We start from the raw sequence: 21,355 nt of genomic DNA on the forward strand, positions 1-21,355 counted from the left end.
GGGTCTTTATATCAATGGCCTCCTGCCCACTGGTTCCTGTTGGTTATCTAGCCAGGAAGTCTGAACATGCCTTTGTGCAAAACATTTTCTAATTTAGACATTTCCCTGAATGCCAATATGACCAAATTACATTTTTATTTTGTCCCCACATTGAATGCCAGGGTTTAATTCCCAACCCAAGCTCTGTCCAGAATGGATGGAGGTGCCTCTGATTCTTCATAATTCAACTCAATTCAACACATGCTTATTAAATGCCTGTTACATGTAAGGCACCATGCTAGGAGCTATAAGAAACCAAAAGCTAAATGGAGCAGCTAAGGAAACCACAGACTACATTTAAGTAGTCTCAGTGGTCCTAAATTAGGTGTCAAGATGCACAGGAAAAAGAAAAGGGGGAAAGAGAGAAAGTAGTAAAAGAAATAAAGACTCTATTCTATTAGGTGGCTATTCTGATATTTAATGAAGAAATCCTTTGGGACAGTATTTGGGAATATTTATGAAGTAACAAATATTAACATGTTATATTTATCAAACTATTATTGATTTGGGGCATCTTTCTAATTAAAAAAAATTCTTTGTTGATGGCTTTCATCATATTTATTGTTTCCTAGCTCTAGACTGGGATAAAGACTAGACTTGAGATTCTTCTGGTATAAGAAGTTCCACTTGAGAAACTTCCTCTACTAACTTTTCTGAAACTTAGAGTGTAGGATAACTGAAAGGTTAAGTGATTTCTCTAGGGACACACAGCCAGTATGGGTCAAAGGTGGGACTAGAATCGGTGTCTTGCTGGATCCAAGGCCAACTCTCCAGCCACTCTACCACACTGTCTCTAGATCAGAGGTACTTAATCTAGTGTCTTTAAACTTATTTAAAAAATATTTTGATAATTCTGCTTCCACATAATGAGTTTCCTTTGTAATCCTATGTCTTGTTTTTGAATTTAAAGATATTTTTCTGTGAAGGGGGTCTATTTGCTTCACCAGACTGCCAAAGGGATCCATAACACAAGAAAGTTTAAGAGCTCCTACTCTGGCCCTAATAGAATAAAAATGACAGGACAGGCAACCAATTATTTTAATTAAATATCAGCTCGTTAGGTTTCAAGTCTCCAGGTCTCTGGGAGCACTTGGCAGGGTACCTTCTCTGTTTGGTAACTGTCTGAATGCTTTGCTAAGCATTTGCTTCAAAGATTTTCTACAGTGTTTTGCCTTCAACAGGCCTTCAAGAAATACTTGATGAATGGATGGATTTCAACAAAGCCAATAAATATCACTTTGTGCATTACAGCAAGAAAGGAGGTCTGGCTGCCCCATCATGCTTTAAAAAAGGACATTCTTTGTCTATGTGGTAACTATTAAACCTGACGGTTGATTAACAAGAACAATTATCTTTTCTGGTCATAGAAGGAAATAGCAGAACCCAGAAGGGCCAAGAGTTAGAAGGCTTCTGTAGATAGAGCACCAGATAAAAGAGTGGCAGGCTGTGCAGTATGATGGAAAGAACACTGAATGAGAGTTCCTAAGACCTGGATTCAAATCCTGACATTATCCCTAAGTAGTTATATGACCTTGGTTGAATCATAAGTCATTGTGAAAAGTCTCAGTTTTTATATTTGTAAAATGAGGATAGTAATACTTATACTACCAACTCTGCACAGGGCTGTTTTGTGACATTTTGTGAAGGGCTGGATAAAGTGAAGTTATTCTGATTGTACAGGATGTCCCCAAAGTCAGTCTCAGTGTAGGGTTAAACTTTTTTTTTTTTTTGGGGGGGGAAGGACAATGAGGGTTAAGTGACTTGCCCAGGGTCACACAGCTAGTAAGTGTCAAGTGTCTGAGGCCGGATTTGAACTCAGGTCCTTCTGAATCCAGGGCCAGTGCTTTATCCACTGTGCCACCTACCTGCCCCCGTCAGGGTAAAACTTTAAAAGCTTCCCCCCCAAAAGCTCCTTTTTTTTTTTTCTTGGTGAGGCAAGTGGGGTTAAGTGACTTGCCCAGGGTCACACAGCTAGTAAGTATTAAGTGTCTGAGGCTAGATTTGAACTCAGGTCCTCCTGCCTCTAGGGCCAGTGTTCTATCCACTGCACCACCCAGCTGCCCCTCAAAGCCCCTTTTCAAAGCTGGTGTTCTATAATTCTTCTATGCATTTACAGATGATAAAAGATCGCATGCAATCAGCACTTACGGGGCACACAAAACCCACTTCCTCTCTACCCCCACTATTGTAATGAGATCAAATGACTCTTAACCTGAAACCTCAAGGGATGGGCAGTTGAGTGTATGTAAGAGAGGGGGACAAAAATATCTTTTCCTCCCTCCTCTGCCAATTATCTTAAATCTGTTGTCATATCTTATCGTGTCTAACTTCACATCTGTCACCTACTTCTCCTCGGTGTCACTGTTGTCGGTGTCATAAACTCTGGACTCCAGAAATAGCCTTTTAATTGGCTCTCCCTGACTCAAGGCTCTCCCCACATCCATCCAAGCTGCCAATGTAATTTTCCTTAAAGCGGGTCTAAACATGTTCCCCCTACCACCCATGAAGTCCCAGTGGCTCCCTATTACCTCTAGGATCAAATACTAAATGTTCTGTTTGCCCATTTGGCCTCCTTTTTATCTTTCTAGTCATCTTAAACTTGACTCCCCTTCACCCTCTTCCTTCCACAAATTCTGATACAGCCACACTGGTCAACTTCCCCTTCTCCCTTCTCTCTGCCTTTGCGTTGATCTGTCTCTAAACTCCTTTGGCTTCCTTCAGACTCAGCGTAGATCCCACCTTGTGTAAGATGACTTTCTCTGACCTTTCAGCTGCTGGTGCCTTTACCTGTCAGATCACCTGCACCCACTCTGTATATCTGCTGTAGATAGTTATTGACATGCTGTCTCTCTGTCAGCATGTAAGACAGACTACTGCCCCCACCAGTCAGCCCTTCCTGTTAACATCTCCTTCCCCACCCACTCCCATTCCTTTGTATCCATTCTGTACGTATCAATCCTGCAAAACTGTTGCCTTCCCAGATTGAATGTAAGCTCCTGGAGGGTAGGGACTGTTTCACTTTTGTCTTTGTATCATCTCCCAGTGCCTAGCAAAGCTTCTGGCACTTAGAGGTGCTTACTAAATGCTTGTTAACTGATTGATAGCATCTGAGGTTGAATCAGCAGAACACAGTAACTATCTGTCTGACTGGTGATACTATGTAAAGTACCTGCTTTGGAAAGGACATGGGTATCCTGGATAGGGTATAGAGGAAATCTACAAAAAATCATCTGAAAGTTAAATGATTACTGAGAGCATTTTGGGGGGGGGGGCAATGAGGGATAAGTGACTTGCCCAGGGTCACACAGCTAATAAGTGTTAAGTATCTGAAGCTGAATTTGAACTCAGGTCCTTCTGACTCCAGGGCCAGTGCTCTATCCACTGCGCCACCTAGCTGCCTTCATACTGAGAGCGATTTAAAAGAAAACAAAGCCCTTTCCATCTACGGAGATGTGATAATAGCCCTTGGCATGTAAAATGATAATTTAGGTGGAGACTGATTTCTTCAATACATAGATACAAAAGGAAGAGAAGAAAATAAAGGCAATCTCATTCCCCTGACTTTTACAGATCTCTAAGATGGTTCGTTCCACAACCCAGGGGCTATACCATTTATATCACAAGAGAAAGTCGACGCCCATCTCAAACTGCCAGGGTGAGAAATTTCTCCAGATCAACTAGATGTGCCTTGGTGAGCCATTTCCCAGGAGGCATGACCTCTTCGTTCAGAAACACAGCATCAGGGCATGTCTGGGAAATGCCACAGCAGGACATGTCTGGGAACTCAAACTGCTCAGCATTATGGATAACAAAATTCTTTGTCACCAGCCCTACCATCTGTTCTCCTCATTTCCATCAATGTTGCCACAAGCAGACTCTCCTGAACATATTTTCAACTGGTCTAGGGTCCCTGTTGAATCATCCTCTACAGACTGGGTCAGCACAAATTTCCAAGCAGCATCTGTAGCCAACCTCAGAAGACAGAATTCCATTGGGATGTATCCCTTGGGACCATAATGGATGGGGACTCAGTGGTATAATATCTGAACAAGAAAACTGCTGCAATTAGATATATTTTTGCTGCAGAATGACTGCCCCCAATCAGTGATTCTCTTTTCCTTAAGCAGAATCCACATATCCAAACTCTGGTAATTTTCTCTAGAAGACACAGAAACTAAGCATTGGGAATGGCCAGGGCAAAGGCATGGCAATAGGAGATGGAGTGATATGTGTGAGGAAGAGAGAGAAGTCCAATTTGGCTGGATCAAAGAGCCTAGGGGAGGGAAGCTTTAGAAAAATAAGTTGGGACTAGATTGTGAAGGATTTTAAAAGCTAAATAGGGGGGCAGCTAGGTGGCACAGTGGATAGAATACCAGCCCTGGATTCAGGAGGACCTGAATTCAAATCTGGCCTCAGATGCTTAACACTTACTAGCTGTGTGATCCTGGGCAAGTCACTTAACCCCAATTGCCTCACCAAAAAAAAAAAAAAAGCTAAATAGGGGAATTCATATTTTATCCTGGAGGCACCAGGGAACCACTTTGGTGTGCTGAGCAGAGGAATCATGTAATCAGGTCCATGCTTAAGGAAAATCACTTTAGCAGCAGTGTGTAGGGTGGCCTGGAGTGAGGAGAGACTTGGAGAGGCCCATTAGGAGACCATTTTGATCATCTAGAGGAGAGGTGATGAGGGTCTGAACTGAGGTGGGAGCTGTGTGAGTAGAGAAAAGAAATTGGATTTCAGAGACCTTGTAGAGATATAAATAGCAACTGGTTGGGTATGTGGGTGAAGGAGAGTCGAGGATATTACCAAGGTTGGGAACCTAGGAGAATGGAGGTGACAGAAATAGAGGAGTTTAAAAGAGGGAAGGATTTAGGAGGGAGGGGGACACAAGGTAATGAGTTCAATTTTGGACATACTCAATTTGAGATGTCTCTGGGACATACCAACTTGACCTAAAGTAGGGGTGCCCTAGACTGGATCAGGGGTTCCTGACCTCATTGCCCTCATCATGGGACAAGGGAGAGGGTTAGAGGGCTCTTTGGCCCTAAGATATTGTGACTTTCCATTTCAGTAATCTCTATGCTGTTTGTCAATGTCACCGAGGGGAGCCTAAATAGGATGCACAATAAAGACCCATTAAAAAAGATTATCGCTAAAAACAGGAAAGGAAACACTAGAATCTTCCTAAAATGTCCTGGGTAGTGTTCCTACCCTCATTGGCTTCTCACTATCTACAACAAACTTAGCATCACATTCATGATCCTCTATTACCATGCTCCAAACTATATTTCCACTCTTATATACAACTACTCCCCTGTGCCACAGTCAACTTGGCCAATTCAGCATTTCCTAACACACATTGGGCTTTTCTGCCTTTGATATTTGTTAAACACAAATAAGCCATTCCTTCTGTCTGGAAGACTACTTTTACCCATTTCCATATATCCAAGTCCTACTCATTTTTTTGAGGCTCAATTTGAATGGTCTGGTTCAGGGATGTGGTGGCCAGGCTTTTCGAGTTTTGACATTACCTCCATTATGTCTTTTCCTGACCAATCCATTTATAATGGATCTCCCCATCCCCATGAATTCTGAAGCACTCAGTTGGATCCTCTCAAGGTGAGTATTTATCATATTCTACTTTGTACTGCTGTTGTTCATTTGTGTACATGTCTTATTTCCCCTACTAGATTATCAATACAAGTTAGTGCCTGGCACATCCTTGAACTATGCAGTACTGTCACAGTGCCTCATACCTGCTGAATGAACAAAGGGGAATTTATGTGGCTTTCTCTGTTCTAAACTCTTCATTTGCAACTCAATCTGGCATCTCTACAGTAACAGTATTTCAGCTTTAACCGCTTTCTTCTACTAAATCTGAAGGTGGGGGAATGAGATCCCTGGGATTCATCTTGGCCACAAGGCAGACGTCATAGCTGTCATGCATGAGGACATTGATGGCCACGACATTCCACTGATTTTCCCATGGGTCCAGCTCCAAGATTTCCTTGGAGATAATCTCATGCCGATCTGAAAAATAGCAAAGGGTTAAGATAAAATGTTACTGATTTAAGCCGAATTCATTCGATCAAATGTAGTTTTCCTCATGAAGATTACAGTCTAGTGGGGGCTCATATTTAAAAATTTATGGTGACACTATACACATGGCCTGGGAGGGGCAGTAATCATGGGAATTCCTCTTTATCTGTTAGCAGGCCTGAGCCAGTTCCTGGGAACTGAGCATGAAATCTGGCCCCTTCTGGTGGGCCACCTGCTAAAAGACATGTACAATTAGAGGTTACTGCACACAGGTCCCCATGGGAAGGGGCCACCTCCCTCTATCCCCCAAACAAGGGTTATATCAGAGTTAATTGGCCAGTGAGGTTGGCTCACTTAGTGAATTTAAAGAGATTTAAGAAATGCTTGTTGGTTAATTGAACAATGGATTCCTGAAATGTTATACGGCTGTCAGTCATGGAATCCGACAATTTCCAGGGAAATAAAGCTGAGGATGACCCAAAGGATAAAGAAGGGGCACGTGGCAGGGACAAGCAGGCTGCAAGACACTACAAATACAGGCTTACACAAGGAGTGGGTAAAGTGTGTAATCCAAGAAATGTATGACTAGAAAAAAACATTGGGAGAATTACATAAGAACAAGGAATAACTGATGGAGAGTTTGTGCAATGCATTGGTATTCATGCATTGTGAAGAGAATTCAAGAACTTTATGTGTTGGGAAATGGCATCACAAGGGCAGTGTGATCTCTTTGGGGGACGAATAGGAAACAGTGTGGCTGGCTTAGAATATGTGAGGGGGAAGTGTGTGAGATAGAAACAGGAGGCTGGGTTTGCATCTATAGACTAGAATGGATTCACTTTAGCAATTTTTCATGACTTTGCGCCCCCCCCCCCCCCCCCCCCCCGCTTAGTTTCTATTTATTGCTGCAACTGATTTTTTTGGTTACGTGGCTGTTTTGCTTTGTTTTTGAAATGAAAGCCCCTGGCATTTTTCTTCCTAGGAAAACTCTTATAGAGTTTTATCTAGAAAACTCATTTTATCTACTGGGGTCATGTTTTCTCGTGCCCTTCATGTTCTTGATTCCGTTCTCTCAGTCATTCCAGGGAAGTAGGAGCAATTCAGGTTCCAGCCCATTTTCTCCTTTGTCTAGCTTCCTCAGCTGCTCCCAGCCTGTGTATGGAGCCACTGAGGAATGCCATTGTTCTTTGGAAGCAGCCTGGGTAGGGCCAGGTGGTGGGTGCACCAGAGATTGCTTGTACTGGCACAGGGCCACATGCCCTGCCTACCACTAAGCCACCAAGCCCACCCACACAAAGTCAGGAAGGGCTTTCCTGAAGCCCACCCAGCTTTTTCCTTGGGCCAGGGGAAGAGGACACGGAGAGCTCTCTCTGTCTTTCTGTCTCCTTTCTCTCTTCTCTTCTCTTCTCTTCTCTTCTCTTCTCTTCTCTTCTCTTCTCTTCTCTTCTCTTCTCTTCTCTTCTCTTCTCTTCTCTTCTCTTCTCTTCTCTTCTCTTCTCTTCTCTTCTCTTCTCTTCTCTTCTCTCCTCTCCTCTCCTCTCCTCTCCTCTCCTCTCCTCTCCTCTCCTCTCCTCTCCTCTCCTCTCCTCTCCTCTCCTCTCCTCTCCTCTCCTCTCCTCTCCTCTCCTCTCCTCTCCTCTCCTCTCTCTCCTCTCTCTCTCCTTTTTCTTTCTATCTCTCTTCTCCTCTCTCTCTTTTCTTTTCTCTTTTCTTTCTTTCCGCTCTCTCCTTTTTCTTTCTTTCTCTCTCTCTTTCTCTTCTCTTTTCTTCTCTGTCTCTCTGTGTCTCTCTGTATCTCTCTGTGTGTCTCTCTTCCTCTCTCCTCTCTGTGTCTCTGTGTGTCTCTCTCCTCTGTCTGTCTGTCTGTCTGTCTCTGTCTCTGTCTGTCTGTCTGTCTCTCTGGCTTTCTGTAATGAAGGCAAATGACTCCCTTATGTACTTGGATCCATGCCCGAGCTCAACCCCAGCTGTGCCAGCTCTGAGGCAGTCTCTTTATTCTGTTTCCTGGCTCTTCAGGGACTCTGCCTTGGTGCTACACTGAGCCTGGCCATTTCTAGTATGGCCTTCCTCTCCTACCTTCCATATCCAAAAGGCCTTATTCAGTCAGTCAGTTAATAAACATTGTAAATTCTTTTCTTTACTAGGCTTTACTAGGCTGACTAAATATTTGTGTAATCAGGATTCTAAGCCTGTCTTTATTATGCTTCTAGAGTTTGATATGACAGCAAAGGGCAATGGATAGGCTAGATGTTGTTCTCTTAAGAGACTGTGGGAAACTGTTACCTCGAGGCAGAACAGAAAGTCTATGCTCAACTTCCTGCAAAACCTGTTCAAGTTACTAATTGTCTAGTCACAACTCTGTCCCTATCCCAATAACTCCATTTGGAAATCCCTCCGTTTTTCTTCCAACTAGATATTACCTCATTCATCTATTGGTCTCGCTATTTAAAAAAGATCCACTTTGGTTAGCTCAATGGAGAGCATGGTTATGAAACTTGTTAATGTGTCTGTAGTTGGGCCCTTTCTTCAAAAGTGTGTGAAATAAAGGAATACCTGAAACTTCTGGAGCACTCCGTCAATGCAGCAACATATTTAAGTAGGGACAATGTAACATGGCAGAAAGAGTGGTATACTTAAGGACAGAGGACCTGGGTTTGAAAGCTCTCTGACCTTGGGCAAGCCGCTTAACCTCAGTTTTCCAAAATAAAATTAAGAGGTTAGATGAAATAACATTTAAGGCTCCTTTCCAGTTCCAAATCTATTATTTTATAAGGCATTAAATGTAAAGATACACTTAAAAATCTAGAAAACTCTAGTGTGATGCATGAAGTGGATACTTGATCAATATTTGCTGAACAAACGGATGAGGCTTGATTGGCCCCCTTTATCCTAAAGCAAGTTTGAATGAGATACAGTTGGATGGGACCGAGAAATTCTCAACAGCCTCAAGCCCGTAGAGGAACAGCTCATAATATTAATAGTGATTTGGACACCATGGATTTTTCAAACCCCAAAAGAAGAGGTCAGATTCCAGAAGGGTCAAACTCTCTGATGGAAAGACTTCAGGAAAGAGAGTTGTCTATTATTAGACATAAACATTATTAGCCAAAAGTTACTGATGGATCATAGAAGGACTAACCTACATGTATAGAAACAAGACTATGACATAACACCAAGGTGAGAGATTAGGAAGAAGTCAATGATTCCACCTCCACAACATCTTTTGAACCCATCCACTTCTAAGTTCAGGCTCTTAACACTTCTCACCTGGTCGACTATAATAATATCTCTCTCTCTCTCTCTCTCTCTCTCTCTCTCTCTCTCTCTCTCTCTCTCTCTCTCTCTCTCTCTTTTGGTGAGGCAATTGGGGTTAAGTGACTTGCCCAAGGTCACACATCTAGTTAAATGTCAAGTGTCTGATGGCTGGATTTGAACTCAGGTCCTCCTGAATCCAGAGCCAGTGCTCTATCCACTGTGCCACCTAGCTGCCCCTGTAATAATCTCTTAATCAGTCTCCTTGTCTCTAATCTTCCTTCTTCAATCCATCTTCCAATCAATCAGTCAATCGATCAATAAACATTTCTTAGAGCAGCTAGGTGGCACAGTGCATGGAGTTGGGAGGACCTGAGTTTAAATCTCACCTCAGACACTTACTAGCTGTGTGACCCTGGGCAAATCACTTAATCCCGATTGCCTTAAACATCCAGGACCATCTCCAGTCGTCCTGATATATATATCTTGCACACTGGACCCAGATGGCTTTGGAGGAGAGTGTGAGGCTGGTAACTTTGAACTGCCCTCTCCCACTTAAATCCTGTTTACTGTGTGGGTAAATAATTATTATCCCCACTTGAAAGAACTTTAGCTGGTCTCTTTCAGAAACAGCCCAGAGGTACAGTAGAGATCAGTCTAGCTCAGTAAAGTAGAGATTAAAACCATACCTATCTGAATTGCCTTTGCCCTCAGGGAGTCTGTCTTTCACTAGACCCCGACCTCAAGCTCATTTTAATATGGTCCACCCTCAGGTCACATCAACCAGTGGAATTGAATGATGCTAGCCAATTAGCTTTGATCAGTATGTAAGAGTCACCTCTATTGCAAGAGGAAAAGAGACTGAGATCATGAGGTGAACACCATTCTGGGTGGCACGCTAGGGGAGGAAGCCTGTGTGGTAGCTAAGTTCTCTCTTTAGATAATGTAGGACTTCTGAACTCTTCTTGGAGCCATGTGCTCTCTCTTAGAGACCATATGGTGCTGGGGGGTTTTCAGCTCGTGTTAAATGTGGTCAATGCTCTCCTTCTTGTGCCCTCTCCTCTCTCTTTCTGGGACTATTCATTCTGGGTATGTAACTGTTCAGGCCTGTAAGGCCTGTAACTAGTGGGGAAGTCAGTCAGACACATGGTCAATACTTTAGTAATATGCAATCTTAATAAGAAATGCTTAAATGCCAAAACTAGTGCAATAGCCTTTAATTTATAAGTAGCAATATATCTTAGAAAACCCCAGCCTAGTTCCTCAGTAATTTAGACAGAAACAGCCTAACCCCATAATATTTTAAGTGTCACAACTGCAAGTCATGACATCACCTTGATGTCATAGTCCTCTTCAATAATGATGGACAAATAAGAAGTGAAGAACTGGTACTTGGGCTAAGCTTTGAAGGGAGAGTAATTAAGCATGGGGGATGAACTGTATAAGAAGTGGATATAGATTGTCATGTATGGGGAACAGGAATTAGAACAGTTTGTTTGAAATGTATCATGGATAAGGAGAAATTGTGTAAAATAAGTCCGGGGAAATAAGCTGGACCCAGATTTTGAAGGTAATGAAATACCCAATAGAGGAGTTCCTATTTTATCCTAGAGACAATAGAGAACCATTGAAACTACCTGAGCTGAATCAATAAAAACAAATACAAAAGAAGGTAGTATAGCAGTACCAGATCTCAAACTATATTATAAAGTAGCAATTATCAAAACAATCTGGTACTGGCTAAGAAATAGAGAGGTGGATCAGTGGAATAGAATAGGTAGAAATTACACTATAGTAAATGACTATAGCAATCTAGTATATGATAAACCCAAAGATCTAAGCTTTTGGAACAAAAACTCATTATTATTTTACAAAAACTGCTGGGAAAACTGGAAAATAGTATGGCAGAAACTAGGTATAGACCAACATCTCATACCATATACTAAAATAAGGTCAAAATGGGTATACATAAAGGGTGATGCCATAAGCCAATTAAGAGAGCATAGAATAGTTTATCTGCCAGATTTATGAACAGAGGAAGAATTTAGGAGCAAAGAAGATATAGGGAGCAATAAGACTGGAGATGGCCCTGGATGTTTTAAGGCAATTAGAATTAAGTGACTTTCCCAGGGTCACACAGCTAGCAAGTCTCTGAGGTAAGATCTCTCCTTATCCCCTGATGTGTGTGTGTGTGTGTGTTTTACATGTAATCAAATCTTCCAACCAGGCCTGGGACATTCTGTACTCAAGCCATGTTTAGAAGGAGATGAGGGGGCAGCTAGGTGGCTCAGTGGATAGAGCACAGGCCCTGGAGTCAGGAGTACCTGAGTTCAAATCTGGCCTCAGACACTCAACACTTACTAGCTGTGTGACCCTGGGCAAGTCACTTAACCCCAATTGCCTCACTAAAAAAAAAAAAAAAAAGGAGATGAACTCCAACCTGATGGAGAAAAAGCTGAGTAGGATGGCTTTATGAGAGATGTGATTGGCTGCATGGCTTCTTAGAAGAGAGACATGTGGTTTTGGAGGCTCTTTAGGAGAGAGGCACATGGACAGAGAACACTCCAAGGAGTGGAGAAGAAGAGACTGTAGAAGCTACAGACATGTAGGCTCTTCTACATGTCCCTGATTTTCAGCTCATATCTAGAGACTTTAGAGAGAGAACCTCTACGCAGCATAAAGGAGAAAAACTTGTTGATTTCTTCCTTAGGGTGGAGCAACACTCTCATATACTGGTGTAAAGCCCAGCTTACTTCCTTGCTCACTTGCTTGCTTCCTTCTTTCCTTCCTCTTTCTTTCCTCTTCCTTTCTTTCTTGTCTCTTTTCCTCCCTCTCTCTCTGTTTTTTCTTCCTTCCTTCCTTCCTTCCTTCCTTCCTTCCTTCCTTCCTTCCTTCCTTCCTTCCTTCCTTCCTTCCTTCCTTCCTTCCTTCCTTCCTTCCTTCCTTCCTTCCTTCCTTCCTTCCTTCCTTCCTTCCTTCCTTCCTTCCTTCCTTCCTTCCTTCTTTTCTCAATGCCCTCTGGACCTTCAGGAACTGTTAATGCTGCTCTACCATGGGTGTAGGAACCTTGCTTTTCCTTACCTGGACATACTGATTACTGATATACATACTTGTCATGCAATGTTTTTTTATCAGACCTTATAAGAAAGTTGCTCTTCTCTTCAGAAAGTGCTCAGAAGAATAAGTAGAAAACTTTCCACTTGCGATTGTATTCAGTTATGAATTTGTTAAGATGAACATGAGCATATAAAAATCCCCAGTTACAGTGATCTCTTATCTGGCTCTCTGCCAGAACATAAGTGTTCCTGAGGCATGTTTTTCATAGATATGTTAGCATAGTTCTCCTCTTACCGAGGTCAGAATTAAACAGTTAGTCATCCTGAATATAGTGATCTCATTTACTGATGCAACCAATCAATCTTTTGAGCTTTTTGCTTACTAGATTTATGCCCATTTTAAAATCTGAGTGTTACATTGAGAAAATGGACCCTTCTTGCAAATACAACAATGGTTCACCCACATTTATGCTTTTTCCTCATGCAGAGATGCTAAAAATTAGACATTAAAGAAATTAAATTGACGACTATATAAGACAGCATTTAAAGATGAGTTTTAAGGAATTTATTGTGAGTGTTGGGGAAAAATGAGGATTAAAATAACAATTCTAAGGGAATGATTCTACTAGCTTGAGGAAGACAGATAAAAACAAGCGTGTGCCTGGTCTTTTTTTGTTTTGTTTTTTAGTTTGGGGCAATGAGGGTTAAGTGACTTGCCCAGGGTCACACAGCTAGTAAGTGTCAAGTGTCTGAGGCCAGATTTGAACTCAGGTCCTCCTGAATCCAGGACTGGTACTTTATCCACTGTGCCACTTAGGTGAGCCCCCCCCCCCCTTCTGAATTTTATTTCTATACTACAATCTGGGAGAACAAAACTCCATTTTGGTAACACAACAGCGCTGTAAGAAATCCATCAGAGTAGTCAGATTTCCCAGCATCTGAGTTAAAGAGGGAACTATGTGGTGAGGCCTCCTTTCCAGGCTGCTTGCTTCTTCTTTTCGTGTACACTCTATGCTCCAGTGACAATGACCTCCATTGCTATTCCTCTAGCATGTAGCTGTTTCCTATGCCTGGAATGCACTCCTTCATCTTCACCTCCTGGTTTCCCTGACTTTCTTCAAGACTCAGTTTCAGTCTTTCTTTCTGTAAGAAATCTTTCCCAGTCCCCCTCAATGGAAGTAGCTTCCCTTTGAGATAGCCCTCCATTTATCCTGTATATATATATATATATATCCCTCCATTTATCCTGTATATATATATATATATATTTTTTTTTTAATTTAATTTAATTTTTTTTGCGGGGAAATGAGGGCTAAGTGACTTGCCCAGGGTCACACAGTAAGTGTCAAGTGTCTGAGGTCGAATTTGAACTCAGGGCCTCCTGAATCCAATATGGGAGCTTTATCCACTGCACCACCTAGCTGCCCCCATATCCTGTCTATATCTTGCCTGTGCATTGTTGTTTGTATATTGTCTCCCCCCCATTAGAATGTGGTCAGAACTGTTTTTGCCTTTCTTTATTTCCCCAGTACCTAGTTAGCATAGTGCTTCACACATAACAAGCACTTAATCAATGCCTGTTGACTGACTGACTCAGTCTCCCTTTTTATCCCAAAGTTCTGAAACTCAGGCCAAGTTAGGATATAGGCAAGAAAGAGTTTGGTCTCTTTAATCCAGCTGTACCCCACCAAACATTAGCAGTGCCTGGCCTCCATGATGCCTTTTAATTTGCTTCCTTTCTTTCTGATAAATTAGGTCATGGGGCCAGCCTTCTTTCCCTGTATTGGAGGATTCATCAGAGCCTTGAAGGCTACCCAAAGTCTCCAGGGGTTTTAAGGGAAAGGGAACAACCCAGGAGACAAACAACACTGACTTCACTGGGATTCTGCTCCTATGACTGGCCAGGTCTGAAGCTTGGGCCATTGTAGCTCTGTGAGAATATATGCACTGCCTAGATTTTTGACCAGACAGAAACACTCAAAAGGTACTTAAAGCGCTACTGCATGTGAATTTGGAATGCAAAAGCCAGATCGCTAAAGCATGTGCCACTTTCCATTTTAAACATACCTGCTCCGTGAAAACCCCCACAGACATATAGTTTTCCATCTACTGTTCCTGCGTTGGTAGAATTGGTTCTAAGGGAGAGGAGGGGAGTTGGCATTGTGGGCCCCTCCCTCCAAAAATCCCCATCTGGGTTGTAGATCTCCACAGCATCGAGGCATTTACGAACTTGGCCCTTGTCTCGACCCAGGCAGCCGATTCCACCTGTGGAAGATGATGTATTGATCAGCGAGATGGCCAAGGACCAAAGGCAGAAACCCCACATTAGGCAGAATGCTCTCAGGGAGATTTGTATCACACTCTTAAGTGATTCCTGATTTGTTTTTTTTTCTCTCCTGCCAAGTGCTTACTGGCAAGAAGATTTCTAGGGAAAAATTATGTCTACTTGTCTAAGCTTTTATGTAGTCCTTCCTGGACAAATCTAAATAGAGGTGGCTGAAAAAGAGAGAGCTTGGCTATATGGGGTGACTTTTGTCCATGCCCTTTCATAAATTCTTCTTAGGGGATCCAGGGGCCTTCCTATAGATCCCTTGATATTATGTGGGTACCAATAGGACGTTCAACCTGTCTTTTGTTTACCCTTTGCTTTCATTATGACTCACCCATCTTTTTTTTTTCTAGATGTATATCTCTCTGATGATATCTTTTTTTTTTTATTTTGTTTTGTTTTTGTTGTTTTTTGTGAGGCAATTGGGGTTAAGTGACTTGCCCAGGGTCACACAGCTAGTAAGTGTCAAGTGTCTGAGCTCGAATTTGAACTCAGGTCCTCCTGAATCCAGGGCTGGTGCTTTATCCACTGCTCCACCTAGCTGCCCCTGATGATATCTTTTTTGAAGCTTCCTCTGCTTCATTGATAAATAATGTGTTTCAGCCTGCTCACATCTATAGTACGGTTGGCCTCCCCATTTTTTTCCCCTGGGGCAATGAGGGTTAAGTGACTTGCCCAGGGTCACACAGCTAGTACGTGTCTGATCTGGATTTGAACTCAGGTCCTCCTGAATCCAGGGCCGGTGCTTTATCCCTTGTGCCACCTAGCTGCCCCCTCCCCATTAGTTTTTTTTTTTTTTTAGTGAGGCAATTGGGGTTAAGTGACTTGCCCAGGGTCACACAGCTAGTAAATGTTAAGTGTCTGAGGCCGGATTTGAACTCAGGTACTCCTGAATCCAGGGTCGGTGCTTTATCCACTGCGCCACCTAGCCGCCCCCCACTGCGCCACCTAGCTGCCCCCCTCCCCATTAGTTTTTAGGTGATTTTGAGTTCTAGGATTTTTCAGAGATTATAGCATTCTCTGCCTTGCAGCCCCCACAGTATCACCAGATTATCATGGTTAAAAAAGATGCATCTCTGATTCTGAGAGAAGCTTGGAGTTATCCCATGCTCTACCCCTAGCCATGTTATACACTCTGGCTATATTTCCTTCTACCTTTCCACCACGTACTTTCCTTATTCCTCCTGTCCTCACCTTCTTTCTTCCTTTCTTTTCTGCCCCTACCTCTTGCTTTGGGTGCAACAATTAAATCAATACTACTGTTACTTTAAATGTAAAGGGTGTTCAGGAGGAGTAGCACCTCTGGTGTTGGGGTTTGCTGAGCCATTTTCAGGGCTGCTCATTCAGCTTTGGTGTCCACCTGATTCACCTCACAAACCTGTAGCATATGCAGCGGCCACACCCTGGTAAACCATCTTGGCAAATGGGCTAAATCAGATTGAGAGTAACCAACCGGCCTCAAACCTGTTGGTGAGTCAGGGGATCTCTACCCCAAGCATATGAAAACTTCCCCCAGTGGAATGAGCAGATGAGAACAATCTATTCTTTTTTAATTTTTTTTTTTGTAGGGCAATGAGGGTTAAGTGACTTGCCTAGGGTCACACATCCAGTAAGTGCCAAGTGTCTGAGACTGAATTTGAACTCAGGTCCTCCTGAATCCAGGGTTGGCACTTTATCCACTGTACAACCTAGCTGCCCCTGAGAACAATCTGTTCTAACAGCCTTGAAGGAGGCTAAAGTAGGAGCTGTGGTGTGCTTAGAGCTAGGTCAGACATCCAAGATGACAAGGTCATACACTGCATCCCAGGCCATTGTGAGTCATGCAGACTTCTGTCTTGACACTGGACATGGATGACACAGGAAGAGAAGAGTAAGGCTGAAGACCATGTGCAACTTTGCCTCACTTAAATACAATTCACACACAAGTCAAGACATCTTGAAAATGAAGGAAAAACAACAACTGTGACTTTTACTTTAAGAAAGGGCTGTAGGGGGCAGCTAGGTGGATTCAGGAGGACCTGAGTTCAAATCCAGTCTCAGACACTTGACACTTGCTAGCTGTGTGACCCTGGGCAAGTCACTTAATCCCCATTGCCCCACACAAAAAAAGAAAGGGCTGTGACTTCTCTGACCAAAACTCCCTGGCTAGCATGTATTTTTCCATTATTTGAATGTAAGCTCCTTGAAGGCAAGGACTATCTCATATTTGTATTCATATAACATAGAAAGTGCTTAATAAATGCCTTTCTGTTTATTTATTCATTTATTGTTCAAAGTACTGTGCAGTTTCCTCCCTTCCTGTTCAACTCTCAGTCCAGCTTCAAAATTTGGAGCATTTTTTTCCTGATCTGGCTATTAATAGCTTGTATTTATTCCTTTTAAAATTACCTGTTTGTATCCTTTTATTGATCAGAGAAAGAAATATTTAATTAAAATACTTCTGGCATCTTTCTCAGATAATATGTATGGATAGATTTATTCTATGGGTGGTCAATCCAATGGTCTAGCCTAGTTTGGATAATAGGCATTTTTCATCCAGTTAAGTTTTCCTATGTAGGTAGTTAGACCCAACTCTTCTGAATGATTATGTATCTCATTTAAGAGGCTCTGAAATGTTCTCAGGTTTGATGTGATCAGCACAATGGGGTCTGTAAGCAGTAGATTTTAATAGAGTCCTCCTCTGGAAGACCTCACCACATACAGAGAAGCTCTCTTCCTTCTTGGACTTTGTTCTGGACTTATTCCATGAAGGTGGAAAGTACCTTTGGAAAATATACATTTTCTTGTTTTATGTCTAGCTTAATATTAGTAACAGAAGGTTGTTGAGTCAAGTTTTCTCTGTTATTGCACACATGTTTCAAGGAATCTTGTATGATTTAGACATAGTTATGGAAGACACCTCGTTGGAGGAAAATCTTTCAGGTAGTATTTTGCTTTCCCAAATCAAAGTTTTTTGTTTGGTTTTGTTCTTTAGAATTCAATGAGGAGTCAACACAGTAGGATATCTCATACTCTACATATCTTATTCCCTGATAGCGGTTATGGGATTTAGAGTTTCAGAAAGGAATCTGACAGATCAGTAATTCATAAAAGCAATGTCTTTTATTATGGAACATTTTAAATGGTAAAAGAGGAGGCTCTAGTCATAAAAGTCCTAAATGCCCCAAGTCAGGAGGATAAAGGGGGTAGAGTCAGAGAAGAAGATATAACTGGGGCTCAGTCACCAGAAAAGTCAGTTGCCAGAGTCTTGGGTGCATTGGACTGTTGCACAAAGAGATCACAGATCTCATATGTGCATGGTCTTTGAGGAGAGGCTGACCTTGGACTTGGTATAATCATATTCTGTTGTGCTCCCTGACTCTACCTCCTCATTGTGTTGGGACATTTATGTTTTTGTTATTTTCATAACAGGGAAACTGGTCTCTCCAGTTGTTTTGTTATTTTTTACAAATAGAAGTGGGAAGCCAATCCCAATTTCCCTCATGCTTTAGGCATCATAGGTGGTGGAACTAGTCAAGGACCATTAAATATCTAGTCCCCCTGTCTAGTTAGTGGGCTTCATTGTATTACAAGACTATTTCATCCACTGGTCTATGACCACCTCTAATCAAAATATTTACAACGTTTTACATGAGGGCATAAGGTTGAAATAATTTCTTATTGTTTCACTTCACCTTTCAGTCAAATGGGTGGCTCCATTGATATGGTCTGCTGCCTTTTCATAGCTTTATTGAGGATAGATTTGAAACTTGTACGGATTATTTTCATACAATTTTTACAGCAGTGGGAAACTAGCTTTATGGGTCAGTAGTTAATGATATTTTCTAGGTTGCCTTTTTTGAAGGTACTTATAAGATCCAAGATTTTTATTTTATTTTGCCCTTAAGCTTTTGGTATTCTTCCCTTCCTCAGATACCTTGACAATCAATCCCATAATAACCTCAACACTAATCACCTGTAGCACAGACCTCCTTTGAATATGCTTGGTTTAATCCCTCTTCTCTTCCTATTTTTGTTTGCTTTACTACCATTTTGACATTCTATTTGAACACTGTGGTGTTGAAATCCACATTTAGTGTCTCCACTGCCACTGATGGTGAAAAGAGTTTGTTGTAAAAATCTTCACATCTTTTCCATTTTCGTTTGGTTGTTGTCCTACTTCCAGTTTATTTCTTACATGCTTTAGTTTAAAATGAATTTGTTTAGTTGAGTCTTTTACCAAGTTTTCTCCTGTAAATTTAATTTTTATTTCTGTTGCTTCTTCCTATTTTATGTGGTGCTACTGTTCATAATCTTTTACCATCATTCTTTGCAAGATTTTAGAAATGAGTTTATGTGCTAACTGGTTTTACTCTTGGCTGCCATGTTCCTCTACTGAGAGAGACAAATGTTTACTGACTAGAGCAACCTCTTGGCCCCTTAAGTCTCCTTCTTCTGCAGGATCTGTATCAGTTAGACTTCCATAGGAAAAATGATGATAATCTGTGTCACTGTCTGTTCTTTTATCTATTCCCCATGTTTGGGCATCAACAACTTGTTTAAATAGGCTGGGCTGGAGTTGCCTCAGTTTCATGCTACAAATTATTATTTTTACTTTTAGTCTGGTATAACCAAGACAATCAAGGTTAAAACCAAAATAAAAGTATGAACTCAAAAGCAGTGGTCTCTAACATTCATTTGACAATCAATCAGACATGGCCTCATAACCTCTTTTGTATTGTTTAACTTTTCATGTATTTATGTCTATATTAAGAGCCTCTAAAGACCAATGACCATATCTCATATATTACCCATGGTCTTGGGTTTATTTGGATGGAAATCAGTCTTGGGGGATTTTGAATAAAATTGCCATTGTTCACCCTCCGTCCAACATGGCATATTTCCTGGTATCACCTGAACTGAGTTTGTTCCTGGTTCTCCTCTAGGTGTCCTCAGTACCCTTGCAAGGACCAAGCTAATAAGGCAAGGAACATAGAACAAATGTAATACACAGAAAACACAATATAGTAAGAATTCCTGCTTAAGCCCTGGGGCAATAAAGAAAGCTTTATTCCTTTATAGGCTCTGCTTTCTCCTAGCAATTCTATAGTCTTGATTCTGAGTGCCACCCCACAGTGGGGAAAGAACTCATGATTATTATGAAGTCAAGCAACCATCCCCTGGTGAGCATCATCTTCCTAAGGTACTTGCAGACACAGTTGCTCCAGACTTAAAGCTCTATCCCAGGGTTGAACTCTTGTCTCTATTCTTCCAGGTAGAGAAAGAATTTAGGGTTAATACATAGTTGACGTTTATCCCCAACATACTTAAAAAGCTATTTTCATTATCTTCAATATCTGTGGAGCGCTACAGTTCTGAACACTGGTCTCACAGGACCTTTTCTCTGCTTTATAATTATTTTTATGTATGTCTATATGTATACATAATATATGCATGTATACATAATTTATGTGTGTAAACATATATACACAAACATACATATAGACGTGTATATATTGCAGTTAGGTAGCACAGTAGATAGAGTGCTGTACTTGGAGTCAGGAAGATCTGAGTTCAAATTCTTCCTCAGACATTTCTAAGCTCTGTCACCTTGGGAAAGTCGTTTAACCTTTCTCAGTCTCAGTTTCATCATTTGTACAATGGGGATAAAAATAACCTGTACCTCACAGGGTTATTGTGATGCTCAAATGAGAGAATGTAAGTTAAGTGCTTTGAGATCCTTATATAAACGGTACTGATATTGTCACTTACCCTACTTCTCTTTTGTACATGCCTGCTTGAAATCTGAGTGAACAGATGACATCACTGTGTGGTCATGGTACGTTTAGACTCCCTTTTCTAAAACTAAATTATTATCCAACTCATGTTTCATTTATTTACCAAGAAGCCATGTGGTTTGTTGGAAAGGGTATGATACTGAAAGTAGGAGACTGATTTTCTTTTTGAGTATCATTGGCTCCTGATCTCATTCCCTATAGTGAAGAATTTAAAATCTTCTTCCTTCAAACTCTTAAACATCTTCCCACTTTTATATCAGGCAATGGAACCTTCACTCTGGGTTCCCTTCTTTGCGCTCATAGAGCTGTTTGGCTCTTTACTTGTCTTTGATAAAACATGAGTTCTCTGTCAGCAAAGAGTTGGATTTTTAGCTCATGAGGAAGTCAAGACTTTCACAACAGCTTAGAGGGCTATAAGGAAGCCAATTTATTTCTAGTAATTGAAGCCAGCAATCTTCCATCAAGGAATTACAGACATCACTTAATTGCTTCTCAGAACAGTGTCTGGCACATAGTTGGTGCTTAATAAGTATTTATTGATTATTACTGCTTTTGAGCAATCTTTCAGAGTGATAAAGGGGACTCCTCATTAGATCCAGAGTCAGAGAACATGGGTTCAAACACCAACTTCACTACCAAGTATACCACCTTTCTGACCTTGGGTATTCTTGTCTGTAAAATGAGAGGGTTAGATCTTACGACCCTCCATTCGCTAAAACTTTGCGTCTCTCAGCTGTAGGTAAATGTTAAGACACCGAAGCAAACAGAGGTGAAGGAAGGGTCACCTTTGTGAGTCAGGCAGAAGCAGAGTGAGGCGCTGAAATCCTGAATTCTGGCTCAGAATATCTCCTTTAAAAACC

General features: G+C 41.6%; 1 protein-coding gene across 1 annotated transcript in view; it reads right to left on the reverse strand.

The window, feature by feature from the left end:
• Nucleotides 1-5,800: 5,800 nt before the first annotated feature.
• The window catches only part of KBTBD12 (kelch repeat and BTB domain containing 12), a 75,047-nt gene continuing 59,492 nt past the window's right edge, over nt 5,801-21,355 (reverse strand). Inside the window, exons 5-6 of the mRNA XM_043979157.1 lie at nt 14,457-14,654; nt 5,801-6,072 (exon numbers count right to left, since the gene is read on the reverse strand). Of these exons, the coding sequence (XP_043835092.1) occupies nt 5,897-6,072; nt 14,457-14,654 (374 nt within the window). The 3' untranslated portion in view covers nt 5,801-5,896. The remainder of the gene's footprint in view (nt 6,073-14,456; nt 14,655-21,355) is intronic.

This window comes from Dromiciops gliroides, chromosome 1 (assembly GCF_019393635.1).
Source record: "Dromiciops gliroides isolate mDroGli1 chromosome 1, mDroGli1.pri, whole genome shotgun sequence".
Lineage (NCBI taxonomy): Eukaryota > Metazoa > Chordata > Mammalia > Microbiotheria > Microbiotheriidae > Dromiciops > Dromiciops gliroides.